Source organism: Penaeus monodon, chromosome 38, assembly GCF_015228065.2.
Source record: "Penaeus monodon isolate SGIC_2016 chromosome 38, NSTDA_Pmon_1, whole genome shotgun sequence".
Classification (NCBI taxonomy): domain Eukaryota; kingdom Metazoa; phylum Arthropoda; class Malacostraca; order Decapoda; family Penaeidae; genus Penaeus; species Penaeus monodon.
Genome location: NC_051423.1, coordinates 24223967 through 24239658, shown reverse-complemented (window position 1 = coordinate 24239658; position 15692 = coordinate 24223967). Strand labels below are relative to the sequence as shown.

Below are 15692 nucleotides of genomic sequence, written 5' to 3'. Positions count from 1 at the left end.
CCCAAAAATGGGTGCTTAACCCATTGCTGACGGGTGGCATGTACGTACATGCCATGACATGTCGGGACCATCTGCCGGGGGCACGTACGCACATGCCATAGAGTATGCATGGACATGCCATGAGTTTTTTTTTGTTACAATCACGGCAAAAGATTATTTTTTTGCCAGTGAAAGTGTAATTAAGTCAGTTCTAACACTTTCTCATTTTTACCATGCAACAAACAAAAAAAATGCAACAAACTGACAATTTCAACTCCATGATGCCACACACTGCTTATTTTATTCGGACTATAGACCAAATAATGATCAACTATGGAGTCTATATAACAACAAAAATACCCATCAGTCTCGATTTATCAGGAAGTTTGGCAAGTAGAGACTGTAAAAAATAATGAAAATTGAAAATACAACATATCTTCGTAGTATTACGAAGAAACGGCATGGGATGCTGGTATTTGGCATGAGTGGTCGCGCATGCTCGGGCAACGATATAAGCCCCCGGCAGCGAGGCCCCGGCCTCTATGAATGCTACCCGTCAATTATGGGTTAATATACTTTAACCCAATTGCCACAGATGCCAAAAATACATGCCATGCCTATTGTAATATAAGTTCATTTATAGTCTTTACACATAGATGGCTCTACAAGTGCTTAGTCACTAAGAAGTCAGTTATTAGACCTACCTATCTCACCTGTTCACCATTTTCCTTGATTTTTGTAAAGTGTCTTTTATATTATTTCACTGTCTTTAATACTACCAAGATTTTAATAACAATTTAATAATCATAACATTATTAAAAAAATAATAACACTATCGGTATCAATAGTATTAGAAATAAAACACATTTTCCCACCAATTCAAGGAATGGGTAAATCTGGATCGGTCACTAGGCCTTACTGCTAGACTCCTTGCTGGCTTAGGACATGTGGAGTCATCTGTATGAAACAAAATTCACAAGAACTACAGGGGATATTACATAGGTATGTGGTGACTGGGTTAAGGTGGTGGAGGCTGCAATTACTGTATATTGATAATGAAGTTGCCATCTTTTCAATTAAAGATAATTTGGGAAAGTATCATGGCACTTTTTAAAAATCTCTAACTCTCGTTTTTCTGGGAATGAGCTGCATATTTAAAGGTTCTAGTGTCAGACTGACAGCTGGTACAGTTCCATACCTGCCACAGTTACCAGGCATAAAGAGCAGTAGACCAGTTTGCTAGTGAAGAGTGTTTTCTATTTGATATATCTAGAACAGTACATCTAGATATTTTTTCAGAAAATGTTTAAAAATCTTTCACTATTTTTAAATATGTTTTAAAATACTGCTTTTCCACCTGTAACTGGATCCTTGCAAATATCTTCTGTAATTTTCTACTGGACCTTCATCTGGTAGACAAGACTCTAACATGTAAAAAAAACTAGTGAAAATCTCTATGTGGAATCAATATTGCATATAACACAATTGCTAAAAATACAAAATCCATATAAAAATACATCTGCTATCACCACTATTCACTGGTTCCTTTCAATAAATCACAGAACAAATTTTTCTTTCACATAAGCAAGATTAATCAATCTGAATAACTTCAGGCTCTATGCCATTAATCTGAATAACCTCAGGCTCTATACCATCAATCTGGATAACTTCAGGCTCTATACCTCTTCTTGGAACCATCTCATTGTTGTCCTCTTGCTCTATCTGTACTGCTTCCTCCTCTAAAACAAGGAGAGCTGGGTCCTCGAAGTCAATCTCATCTGGGAATTCTTCGTCAGTGTTTGAATCTGCCTCAGTATGTCGGTGATACTGTTGCCATCCCTGGATTTAGAAAGAAAATGAAAGAATGAGTAACACATAATAAAAGGTCTTGAGAAATTATAATACCTCTAAATCTGAAATGAAGGCTATGACAAGACTTTATTTATTTTATCTAATTATTTTTCTATCAGTGTTATTATTTTTTATCATTATTATTACCATTGTTCACAAGTAGGTTCAGTCATCACTTACCAAATGCATGTGTCTGTTTTCTGGCATGTCGTTGAATTCCCTTTTCCCTGTCAGCAGAGTTCTTCTACATAATCTTGAGCTGTCCTTTAATAGCTTGATAATGCCATATTCATGCCTGATTGCAAAATAAAGGTAAGTCTTAAAATCATATACTTCACAGCAAATGAAGTATTGATAGTTGGAAGAGTTAAGGATAATAACAAAAACAATACAATAAAAGAAAGAGGGGTCAATGAAAGAAAAAGAAAAAGAAAAAGAAAAAGAAAAAGAAAAAAAAAAATGCTTATTGTGTTACTACATATTTTTATTGATCAAGAACAATGTTTACTATATTCAATGACTGGTGTAATCAGTGTAGGAAAGACAAATACACCAAGCAGAACTGTACTTCTAATATACTTATTTTAAGAAGATATCACTATAAATATAAATGACAATGACAAAAAAAATCTGTTGGCAATATTACATACCCAATTGTCATCGGTGGTACATACTTATTGAAGGTGGTGCAATTTTCACAGAGATAGCCACCTCTAAATTTTTCTCCCTGGTTACCTATTGGGACGGTTATAACCTGAAAATATGGACATAAATTGTAGTTTTTCTGCAACACAAGGAATGCCCAGTCCTTTACTGACTCTGGCTTCTCCACCCACAGCCCCGTCATACAATGGGCATTCACACCCACTACAAACACTCCATAAACAGATATAGACCAGTTTAACTCATAGACAAGACTACATATAAAGAAGAAGAGGAAGAAGAAGAAGAAGAGAAAAGAAAAGGAAAAAAAAAAGGGGGGGATGCAAAAAAAAGGGGGGGGGGAAACAGGGAAAAAAAAAAAAAAAAAAAAAAAAAAAAAAAAAAAAAAAAAAAAAAAAAAAAAAAAAAGCACACAAAACTATGAAGGGGATTTTTGATTACATCTTTAGTCAGTCAGCCAGTCAGACAGTCAGTCTCAGTTTCTCTCTCTCTCTCTCACACACACACACACACACACACACAAACATACACACACACATACACACACACACACACACACACACACACACACACACACACACACACACACACACACACACACACACACACACACACACACACACACAAACACACACACAGATGGAAAGAGAGGGAAAGAGAGAGAGAGAGAGAGAGAGAGAGAGAGAGAGAGAGAGAGAGAGAGAGAGAGAGAGAGAGAGAGAGAGAGAGAGAGAGAGAGAGAGAGAATCTTGTCCTTAACCTAGAACCTCACCTTTGTTACTAGAGGGGCTTTTGAGTTGGCAATGTCCTTCTCCCCACACTGGGTGCATTTGTGTTTTGGATGAACCTCCTGCCTTCCAGTTATTATTTCAAATTTTTCTCTAGCTGCAGTTAAGGTGTACAAAACTGCAGAGTTAATAGTTAACCACAATTTTGCTCGTGTGACTGCTACATACATTAAGTTGTGTTCATCTCCTTCATACCTCATATTCAGATATGGCAAGTTCACAGGAACGAGATCATCTAACATAATGACCCAGTCGAACTCCAGTCCTTTAGATTTGTGAATTGTGCTAAAAACAATATCAGACCTCGCTGGTTCTCCATTACATCTTCTGTTCAACAGCTGAAGGTGATGAGGGGTTTTGGTTCCGCTGTAATCAAACATTCTGATCTTGTTGGACAAATCATGGTCATCGATGTTATCAGCAAATTTTCTAAGACTAAAAACAGAGTGGAATTTTGCAATAAGCTTGTTTTTGATGCCCAATGATTCTGCTGTTCCAAATCCTTGTTGAATTTGCCAAAGTTTGTAGATATCTAAGACCATATCAAACCCATACTTGGCTAATCCTCCAGCAAAACTCATAGACATATGAGAATACTTGTCATCAAGGCACATAGAAATGGAAAGTTTGTATATGGTAAGATTCATCCTTGCTAAATAGGCTGTACTAAGTTTTTTACCAGACGAAGTAACTGGCTTACTTTTGCTACTGACATACACAAAGTCTTGCTTTCTGCCACCAACAAGTGTCTGCTTTTGCACATTTTTGAGAACCTCTAAAGAACAATTTGCTACATATGATATTTCAGGACCAAATCTAAAGGACTGTGTGAGGTAATATGTGTGTGTGGCTGGAACCATCTGAAGGGCATTAACTGCCCCTCTGAAGGAGTAAATCTGCTGATGAGGATCGCCCACAATTACCTGGAATATACAATACAATGTTGATGAGTACCATTTCAACATACACATATACCCAAAACTTTCTGGCAACTGATTAATATATCTCCTTTAATATTATATGTACAAGTTTCATTTACATAAACTGTTATTAACTAAATAACCTTATAAACAAAACTTTAGTTGAATGTAAATCAATCAAGAACTAGTCTTTCCTTTTTCTCAAAACACATAAAAGAAAATGATCCATTTCTCCAGCAATACACTTGACTGTCCACTCACTTTGGCACACTTCTGTCTGAGAAAAATATCAAACATGGCGGTGTTCATATCCTGGCCCTCATCAATCATGATAACATCATACCCTTGAATTCTTGGTTTACTCAACTGCCAACACTTCAGCTGACCATCCTGTTAAGTAAGGAATCTTGTTAATGTATACTGAAATGATTGAGGGCCTATTCCTCATACTCTGTATACAACTGATGGAAAAGTTGTCAAAAAAAAAAAAGTTATTACTTGTGACATGGCTATCTTCTGTGTAGGGGAACACTGCTTCATTTCTTTCCATACCGCTTCTGCATCAGACAAAAGTATCTGAAAGTGTACAATAGAAAAAGGTATAGTATTTCTAACAATTCAACCACACAAAATTTCAAATCATTTACTTCCACTGTAATTCCAGCTAGTCCCTAAAAAAAGACGAGACCATTCTTTTCTTTTTCATTACTGTCCAGTTTCAGCAACTCCAACTATACCAAGGTCTTTGAAACCCTTCTAAATGTTCACATCTTTTGACACCTACATTCTCACTGTATCCTATCCTACTTGACTCAAATCTGGTCTTCATTGCTTAGAGACTTACGGGGAACTTTTGCCATAGCTTGAGATATTTCTAAAACCTCTGAAAAAGTCTGGCACAAAGGCCTTTTGGCCAAACTTTCTTTCACTGGCTTCCCATCTGTAATATTGTCTTCATTTTTTTTTCACACCATTCTATCAAAATCTGTTTCATGGTGCTACATCTGAACCATTCCTTACCTCCAATGGTATACCTCAGGAAGCTGTTTTTTCTCCAACTGTGTTTCATCATTTTCAATAAACTCTCTCAGCTCTACCGTACACTGTACCCCCTCTTATGTAGATGGCAGTACTCTGCATGCCTGTTCTTCTTTCAGACCTTCACCTTACTTTTAAATCTGCCACCAAACTTGTACTACTCTCTGTGCATCTCTTGACTCAGACCTTTATAAACCGACAAATTAACTGGGGTGAACAGACTTTGGTAAATATCAATGCAAGAAAAATTCAGTTCCCCCTATTTCCTTGTCCCCTATCCCTTCCCAAGTTTGATATCACATTCAATAATAGTCTACTGGATCCCTTTAACTGCTTAAACATTTTGGGGATTGTTACATCTAATCATTCATGGCAAACTTGCATATTCACTATAGCCAAGTCTACTAAAAAGCTAGGAATTCTGTTCAGGTATCATCAGTATTTTTCTTCAGAACAACTACTGCAGCTGAACATATAAGGGAATAGTCCTTGTAAGGAGCTCTCACCCAGCACCCACCTTCTTGACAAATTCAGTCTAAAGCAGTCAACTAAGTCTTTATCTTTGATGCCAGGTAGCTTTTGTATACCTTTTATACAGATATCATTTTGGCTATTGTTCCCAAGAGCTGATTAGCTGTGTGCCATCCTCACTCCCACAGTTGTGCAGTTTCATGCTATCAATGAAAATAATGCTATCAATATTGAGTGAAAACTAACAACTAACAATTGTTCTCATTCAAATTCCCCTCAGTCATACAGGAAAAAAGAATTATGTTATTTCTAATACCCCTCCAAACATTCTTTATAGCAAAAAAGTGAAAAAGACATTTTTATTAAAATCTTAAATATCATGGACATTTTTTTTCTATAAAATGAGGGTAAACACAGTTCAAAATACTCAGAATATTCAAGACTACCAATTCTAATTTTTCCTATCAATTATGGGAATAAAAATGGATTGAGAGGTCTGATTTTTTTTCTTTCTATTATCATGAATATATAAGGGAGGTAATGATCAAAATACTACTACAACTTTATTTCTTTTCAAAATCCTTCCAAAAACAATAAAACTTGTTGTGCAGTTAATCACTTTCATTTATACTATTTTGCAGCACAATTCATCACCCATATGTTCTTGATGTGAGATAACATAACCTTAGTTTTTGATACAACATACCTGAGCACATTTATCTTTCAAATGCAACATACTTTCACAAACCAAAGTTTTAAAGTGACATACCTTCAGTCTATAGTCATCTTCGATATCATTCTGGTCTTTGTCCTTCACGGGAACATGTTGTAGAGTGAGAATGTCATCATGAGAATTCAGAAAGATTTCAATGGTGTTTTTAACAAGGGCAGCACGTCTGAACCTGCATATATGCAAGAATACAGATATATCAATTATATTGTGGATTTTCTAAGGCAAATAAGGATTACAATCAGAAATGACAGAGAAGAATGATGATATTTATAAGTGTGACTTACAAAAGAAGGAGAGGTGAAGACAAAAACACTATGATTATATTCCCAACTATTGCTTACCAATTATGGAGACATAATAGCAAATCCATACCTATTGCCAGCACCTTCCTTATGTTCCAGAAACTCGGAGATTTTGCTACTGCTCAGGTTCCCATCTAGTCTGCGGATACTTGCAAACCTGTAGAGGAGAGAGACAGAACATTTTCAACAAATTTATTTCCTTTGTCAGTCTTATTGGAAAGACAAAATTATTTTTGAGAATAATGAAAGACAGGAAAGACAGAGAGAGAGAGAAAGAGAGAGAAAGAGAGAGAAAGAGAGAGAGAGAGAGAGAGAGAGAGAGAGAGAGAGAGAGAGAGAGAGAGAGAGAGAGAGAGAGAGAGAGAGAGAGAGAGAGAGAGAGAGAGAGAAAGTTGATGAAGAATGTATATTGCAACCATTGTGAATGACTCATAAACATTAAATGAGAGAAAAATTTTAAAAGAATGCTATCACATTCTATGTAATGGAGTATGATTCATGGCAGGAAGGACAGGGTTTAACTATTCTATCAATCATTCTGCAAGAAGAAAATAGTAGAAACTCTTTACTAAAATAGAGAGAGAGAGTGGCAGAGGCAGAGCAACAGACAGAGACAAATACCCAACAAAGATTGTGACAGACAGACAGAAAGTACTTGGCAGATGGAAAATGCACTTTTTCTGTCTGAGAAGTTCTAATGGTAGCCTTATTGGAAATATTCACTTTGTTGTCTTCACGTAAACAAGATTTCAAGCTACATCCAGAACTCTAGGGAGACAAATAGATGAAATCTCCCCTCTTCTCCTTCCGATCAGCTCCACTGTTGCGAAATAAGACCAACTAGAATGGGTAGAAAGGATTTTCTGTTCATTTAATACCTCATTTACTGATTCAATAGTGTAAATGCTGGTTTAACAGTGGAAAAGAAGGGAAGACATATGAAACAAAGAAATAAACAAGATCTAAGTTCAAGAGAAGTTCCAGGCAATAGCAGCAGGCTTGAGTGAAGGGAAGGAACAGCCATTCTAGGTAGGCCCCTCTGAAAATAGATGAAGTCATGTCTCAACCACAAAGGAATTAATGTCAACAAAATATCTACATAAATCATCAATCTTTGACAACATTAAACAATGGGAACAAGTCTACCTGAATCCATTCCAGGGCAAAGATGGAGAGGAGTCAAGGAAGGCACTACATGACTAGTAAGAAATGAGAGTACATGGGGGCTTTCAAAATGTCTAGAATGGTTGAAAGATCTGGGATGACCCAGAGAATAAGGGGAAGGAACACCAGCAGCTACTATAACATTTACAGTTATGCTACAACTACCTAAATTGAAGCCATGGCACAGATGATTCATGAGCCACTGGTCATAGTATGAGCTTGCCACAATTAACTAGCATATGGAAGGGCTGCATAGGCCTTACTACTACATGTAGAAGGTTACCACAACTAGATGGAAAAGAAAGGCTGTACTGATGTAAAAAAGTCCTGGTGCTAGCTACCATCTGCAGTGGTGGGGCACAAACTACTCAGCCCATAGAGAGGACCTCTCTGTTTGGAGCCACATACTGTTCACTCCACCTCCACCAGTTAGGACCATGGATTAGCCCATAAAGTCCTATTTGTTCCAATCATTGTCTGGCATGTAAAAAAAGGACAGGAGACACATCTTCCCTCTTTCTCCTCCTGTCTAAGGAGGTAAAAACTCAGGATGGGAAAAGGCCAACAAAGCAAAACAGCTTGGCCAAAGACCACACAAATGATAAAAAAGCGAGAAAAACAACTACTGAGAGGGAGGCAGGAAGAAGGTAACTGATGGAGAGCACAATCCTGTTTGCTTCCTTTTCCTGAAGAAACTACCATGCCTGAGCTACATACCCCTAACAAAGAGAGTTCATTCTATAGTTCCCACACAGAGGCAGTACAGGAAACAAAAAGAAAAGAAATATAAGGAACTAGCAAAACAAAGAATAAAAGAGTGAATGTGAACTTATGAATTCATCCAAAATGCTCTCAGACTGGGAAGGAAACAAAGGGAAGAGAAGAGCAGACAAAATCTGCAAACTTAGGGAACCCAAATATGCAAGAAGCAAAAGCAAAGCAAAGCAAGAAATAATTGAGGTTGCTTAGCACACAGACTGCAGTAAAGCTATGAGATCTGGAGCAAACAGCATCTCCACTCCAAGGCTGGAAATTTTTTTTTTTGTCATGTCTGATCTTGCAACAGTAGCTCTAACAGGGATAAGAAGGTATGGGTTGGTACATGAGTAACTTCCAGGATGGATATTTCCACTATTTTTGTCTTCCTTGATATTTGGATGTGTTGTGCATTTGCTATGATCACCTTAGCCTTTGCTCCAGACCTCAAGTGATTAGAAAGAGAAAGTGAGAGAGAAGGAAATTACCTTCTGCCAACATTTGCGAAAGCCATGGCATGAGCTGTCTTGACTTTTACATTATTAGGAAAACACTTGGAGCAGTGTTCCTCTACTGATTTATTGTAGACCACAAGCAAGAACTTCTGGTGTGGACGTTGTTGGCACATCTGAAGTAAGGTGGTGGTTTTGCCAGTCCCAGCAAAGGCTACGATTTTCACAATCTACGGGTGAATGGTAGACATTCTTAAAAAACATGGTGAAGATGTGGATATATGATACCAATATAAAAATGTAATATTTACTTCAAATTATACAGAGCAATTTTGCTGCACAACTCATTATGAATTTCATAATAATAAGACTACAGGATATCTATGCTCATATTAGAATCAATGAAAAAGAGAAATACCTTACCTTTCTGACTGCTAACTTATAAAAAATAAATAAGTAAATATATAAACACAAAAACTTACATGATCTGGTTTAACATCATGGTTTATAATTCTCATCTGTTCATGAGTATGTTGTACTTTTGGCTTGTAACTCATGAACTTTTGCATGGATTGCTGGCCATAATGACTCTGCTTTAGCCTCCCAGGGTCGTCAGCAGGAGTAAGAGTCCACCGATTCTCATACAGATACAAGGCATAGTTGACTATGTAATGATACCTATTTAGAAAAAAAAGTTAAGTACAGAAGATATGTATACTATTACTTTTTTTTTTTTTATTGTGTTGCAAGAAATATTCATCAATGATAGAAGAGATGATTAACACAATGATGCTGGGATGATATGTGTACACATGCCATGATTTGAGCTCGATTTATCAACTGTATTTAGACATATTTACAGACTAGGAGTTTACATGCATTATACAAATCATATTCACTAAAAACAAGGAAAAACACCAACTCTTTTCTCAGTGTTTCACTTCGTCTGACATACCTTGTGGGGAGCTCATATTCCCTAGTGCAGTGAAGGAATAACGTGGACATGCAATAAAAGGCTTCAGTAATATCTCTGGGAGTGAAGATCGAGCCACGAGAAAGCAAAAGCTGCAGGAGTGCATCAACTTGCCACATATCCTTTGCAACTAAAGAATATTTTATTCAATGAGTATTTAAAGTTTTGCTTGGTTACATTGTATATCACAATACCATTCGTCACCTAAAGCACACAGACAAGGAAGGAAAAAGAATACCCAAGTTCCTCATCTATTTTATAAGTTCCAAATCATACCCTCTGTTCTTTAAATTCATGTCAAAAACAAAATCACCGATTTTCAATCAAAGATTCCATCAATTCAGATATATCAAATAATTAAGGATACTTATTGTTTTCACAGTTTATCTCCAAAGATCATGGAGCATGTAGCCATTGTAAAAGTACATAATATGATTAAACAGAGAAAAATTAATAAAAAATAACAATAATAATGTTAATAAAAAATTATTTACCTATCAAATCTCCAATCCTAAAAAATACAGACAACATTTATTATCAAACATTATATGTATATATTAGGTATACCACATACTGCAAATAGAATGGAAACCAAAACATAAAAAATAAAAATAGAAAAACAATCTTCTGTGACAGAGATGCCATGTACCAAGAAAACCAAAACCTAGTGTTATCTTATGGAATACTTACGAATGACAATCATGGAGACAATATGCCATACATTGCGACACTCTGGGATAAGATCTTGCCCATGAAAGTCCAAAGCGGCAACAGCCAGTTCATAGAGCGGATGGCTCTTGAGGACATCGATTGTTGCTTTCGACTCAAATGGAATTCCGTGCGAATTTCCCATTAACCTGAAAATGATCAAGAAGTTCATTCCATATGAAAACAATGAAGAAGAAGAAGAAGAAGAGGAGGAAGAGACAGAAGAAGAAGAAGAAGAAGAAGAAGAAGAAGAAGAAGAAGAAGAAGAAAGAGAGAAAAACACAGAAGGGATAAAAATTGCCTAGAATGTGTAATTTTCATAAAATGTAAATAGTGACTGAAAAAAGAAGAAGAGAAAAACAATATTTTTTCATACAAAATTTCAAGCTCATTTGAGCACAACAATTCAAACATTCACTAGAAACAACAAAACTCACAACCATATAAATACGAACCTAATGATGCTAATGAGACAGTCTTCTAATGATGTAATGTGGTGCTGAACACAGAGCTCTTTAACAATATCTTTCGTCTGAACCAGTTTTTCTGCCCTTGATGGGGAGAGCAGAAAAGCCGACGAGAGGCTCTCAGGGGCAAGTTTCAGCCGATGGTATATCTTTTTCCAGGGGATGAACTGACAGGTATTGAGGAAAAACAAGCTTGGTTATTGAAGGTCATAAATACTGGAATAAAATATCTGAAGAACTAATTATTTTCCCTATTCCTCTCTAAATATACACCTAGAAGACTTTTTGTCTTACTGAATACTAAACAAAAGCTCTCTCTACAATTTATTCATAAAATCATCATGTACCTGTATATCCTACTCACCAAATTTGAACTCTTAGTAAATACTTTTATTATTCACCATTCACTGAATTTTTCAATTACTCATTATTAATTTACTCATAAATATAAATGATTTTCACATTAGAGTATTACACTTAATATATGTAGGCATTTTTCTTGTTCTTTATTCCCATTTGTTCATTACAACTTCCTATTATGCCCTGACATTATAATATATACACGTATACCAATCAGACGATCAGACCTATAGAACTTGCTGCTGTACTTATAACGATTCTAATAGTAGTTCATTTACCGCTGGATTCATAATAATCCCTGACCAGTAATGGCACACTGTAGAGTGTACTGTAAGCAGAGCTGGCAGGGGCAGCTGTGCCAGCACCATCTCCAGTATCTCTGCAGGGAGAGCCCATGATGAAGAGCCTCCCAACACTTCAGCCATTTTTAGCTCTTAGCTGCAATGAAAACAACACAGAATCATCAAGCACATCACGTTGTTAAGAAATGGTCTTATACAGCTGTTCCTGTAAGTGTTACTGATAAGAAATCTGTAGGATTCAAGCACTGGTAACTATATATAATCATTAGCAGAGTATATGCCAGCATGTCAGGGAAAAGTTGGGACACAGACGTAAGGCAATTTTCTACATCTTGTACATAATGGAGAGAAACACTATTAAAACAATATTGTTTACACTGAGGAAAGAGCATGCCTTTAGACTAAAGGTATTCTCTTTAGACTAAAGGAATAATCCAAAAACTGATACTCTTGGATAACATCTGGAAAAAAAAGAAAAAAGAAAAAAAGAAAAAAAGAAAAGAAAAAAAAATTGAGACAGATGCAAAAAAAAAAAAAAAAAAAAAAAAAAAAAAAAAAAAAAAAAAAAAAAAAAAAAAAAAAAAAAAAAACAATTACCTATTGTTTCCTTGATAAAAATATATCACATACTTATTACAGTATATATATATATATATATATATATATATATATATATATATATATATATATATATATATATATATATAAGATGGATGGGAAAAAAGCCACAAACTTATGAAACAATTGAGGTACTTTAAAGTTAGATTAATATATGCTGCAAAAATGATTTAGTGAAATTATTTACTAAGACTGTACTTTATGCTACCACACACACACACACACACACACACACACACACACACACACACACACACACACACACACACACACACACACACACACACTCATACACATAAGGGAAAAAAAGAAAAGAAAAGAAAGAAAGATAGAAAAAAACATTCAGTATCCTTCAGCACTCACACATCCACTGAAATTAGTTTAAGTTTCAGACAGCCAAATCGTACAAGATAATCTTTAGCTGTAATTGATAGAACAACAGAAAACAATATGCTTTCATATGTGGTATTTCCTTTGATGATGAAAGAGTTGTGCAACATGTAATACTTTGGCATACTTTAACAGGAAACTATAATGACACTACTGTAAAGAAAGGGTAAAAGCTACACTTATTAATACATGAACTACTTGGCATATCACAGTAATGGGTTGTGTGGTCAGTGTAGAATTCATCCTTGCAATGTAAACAAGATGAGTGACAGCCAAAATTGGGCGATCTTCTCTGTTATTTTATGTGTAGCATCCTTGGAAAACATTTGCACACATATTGCTATAGAAAAACTTTGTCTTGGTTTGTATTATCCTATCATTTCAGCAAAGTTTTATTACCCAACTCTTCCAGTACCTTCAATTACATATTGTCCCGTTCAATTATATCATTTGCGAAGGTAATACCGTAGATGAAAAGTGCCTTATTTTCATTTGTTCTGTTCATTACATGCAAAATTTTTCTTGTAATACATGGCTGTGTGAAACAAACTATTCCAATAACCTTAACACAAGTACAGCTGCTCTGGCCTTACATTTACCTCAGAATAACAAAAATATCCTCTGCATGTCACCACTTAGACACTGTCAATAACAGTCACACAGCCCGAGTTCTTCATGTTGTGTTTTCTTTAAGTTGGCAAGAAGTGCTAGTAAATGGGGGTATAGGATTGCTTACAATCCACACTAGGGAATAAAGAGAAGGAAAGATTGGTTTGGAATTCTGGGTTAGCTTGATACACTGGTTTTAAGATGGTAGTATTAGTACTAGTAGTAGTTTTAGTAGTAGTAGTGGTAGTAGTAGTAGTAATAGTAGTAGTAGTAGTAGTAGTAGTAGTAGTAGTAGTAGTAGTAGTAGTAGTAGTAGTAGTAGTAGTAGTAGTAGTAGTAGTAGTAGTAGTAGTAACAATAATAATAACAAAATACTGAATGTCCTGAAGTGAGACTTCAGAAATGACAACCATTAACTAATTCAAACTGTCTTCAAACACTCACTATTGACATTCTTTGTTTACCTTCTCATTTGGGTCCAGATTTCAGCTTCAGGGTCCAGTTTCACCCAGCCAATAATCCCTTCTAGACTGCCTTTTCATGAATAAAGACTATCGCCCTAAGCTTTCCCTCTGTCAAGTTTGTTTATCCCACAAAGTCAAGGTCATCAGCGAAAATAAACTTTTTGACAACCTCCTCCCGTTGAAATGTTGACGAACTGATTTGTTTTTCACGAGTTCCAAGGGATCGCTTTTCCATATATATATATATATATATATATATATATATATATATATATATATATATATATATATATATATATATATATATATATATATATTTTTTTTTTTAATCTTTAATGTCTCTTACTGTTTTTTTTATGATTTTAATTCTTATTTTATGTTATATATTAATTTTAATGCTATTCTATGTTTTGATTTTATCTTATATCTTGGTTTTATTTTTTTTTATATATTAATTTTTTACTTAAAGATGTAATACATGTTACTAATGTTATTTATTTTCTTTTATATCTTAATTTTATTTTATTTTGTATCTTATGTTTTTCATATCTTAATTCTATTATATTTTGTATTTTTTATATCTTAATTTTATTCTATTTTGTATCCTAATTTTATTCTTATTTCATATATTAATTTTATTTTTATTTTGTATCTTTATTTTATTTTTATTTTATATATTAATTTTTATTTTATATAATTTCATTTTAAATTCTAATGTTTATTATCAATGTTATTTTTGTTGTTTGTTTTATTTGTATCTTAATTTTATTTTTACTTTTTATCTTAATTCTATTTTAAATCGTAATGTCTTTAATGCTATTATTTTAACATTGTTATATTTTGTATTTTTTATTTTATTTTTATTTCATATATTGCTTTTATTTTCAATATTAATGTGTATTACTAATGATGTTATTTTCATTTTATTACTACGTCATTACCGTAACTATAATTATATTCTATTACTATTACCATTATGTTACCATTTACCACAAACTCAATATTTAGTAATATTTATCATCAGCAACATTATCATATAATAACTGCTGCTGGAACGAATGTATTGTTATTAATATATATATATATATATATATATATATATATATATATATATATATATATATATATATATATATATATATATATATATTTTTTTTTTTTTTTTTTTTTTTTTTTTTGCCATAAAGGATCCTATCATTGACATTACGACATGAATTTTTGCATTTTTTGATAATTTCGAATCGAATTCCGTCGCGCGGGATCATTTTTTTGTCAGTCAGAAGTGATTGATATATAAATTAGTGCGAGAGCGATATGCTATATGTGATTCTTATAAAATGTATCAAGGTATATATATATATATATATATATATATATATATATATATATATATATATATATATATGTGTGTGTGTGTGTGTGTGTGTGTGTGTGTATCTGTATATATATATATATATATATATATATATATATATATATATATATATGTAAATTGTAAATGTATATATATATATCTGTGTGTGTGTGTGTGTGTATGTATGTACTCACACACACACTCATATATCATGTATATATGAGACCTGCCGATTTAAATTATTCGAGTTACATGAATTTCCTTGAACTGGGTGGAATCGATTCGTTTGGTGTAAACAGGCTTCTCACAAATGTACAAGGAGATATCACA

The 15692-nt window shown here is 34.1% G+C and overlaps 1 protein-coding gene across 1 annotated transcript; it reads right to left on the bottom strand.

The window, feature by feature from the left end:
• Positions 1 to 759: 759 nt before the first annotated feature.
• Positions 760 to 14195, bottom strand: LOC119596926 (F-box DNA helicase 1-like). Its single transcript, XM_037946295.1, has 15 exons — positions 14009 to 14195; positions 11904 to 12063; positions 11254 to 11432; positions 10781 to 10947; positions 10073 to 10220; positions 9600 to 9795; positions 9154 to 9347; positions 6816 to 6902; positions 6480 to 6612; positions 4700 to 4777; positions 4463 to 4591; positions 3266 to 4204; positions 2481 to 2584; positions 2011 to 2125; positions 760 to 1818 (listed from the first exon to the last, which is right to left on the bottom strand). The coding sequence occupies exons 2-15, from the start codon at positions 12048 to 12050 to the stop codon at positions 1570 to 1572; spliced, it is 2865 nt and encodes a 954-aa protein (XP_037802223.1). The 5' UTR covers positions 12051 to 12063; positions 14009 to 14195; the 3' UTR covers positions 760 to 1569.
• Between the last annotated feature and the right edge of the window lie 1497 nt (positions 14196 to 15692).

Excerpts from the sequence above, each read along its gene's own strand:
- LOC119596926 (XM_037946295.1), bottom strand. The coding sequence starts at position 12,050 with ATGGCTGAAGTGTTGGGAGGCTCTTCATCATGGGCTCTCCCTGCAGAG. Across the intron at positions 10,948-11,253 it reads TGTCTCATTAGCATCATTAG|GTTAATGGGAAATTCGCACG; the intron begins GTTCGTATTTAT and ends GATCATTTTCAG. Across the intron at positions 9,796-10,072 it reads GAATATGAGCTCCCCACAAG|GTATCATTACATAGTCAACT; the intron begins GTATGTCAGACG and ends TTTTCTAAATAG.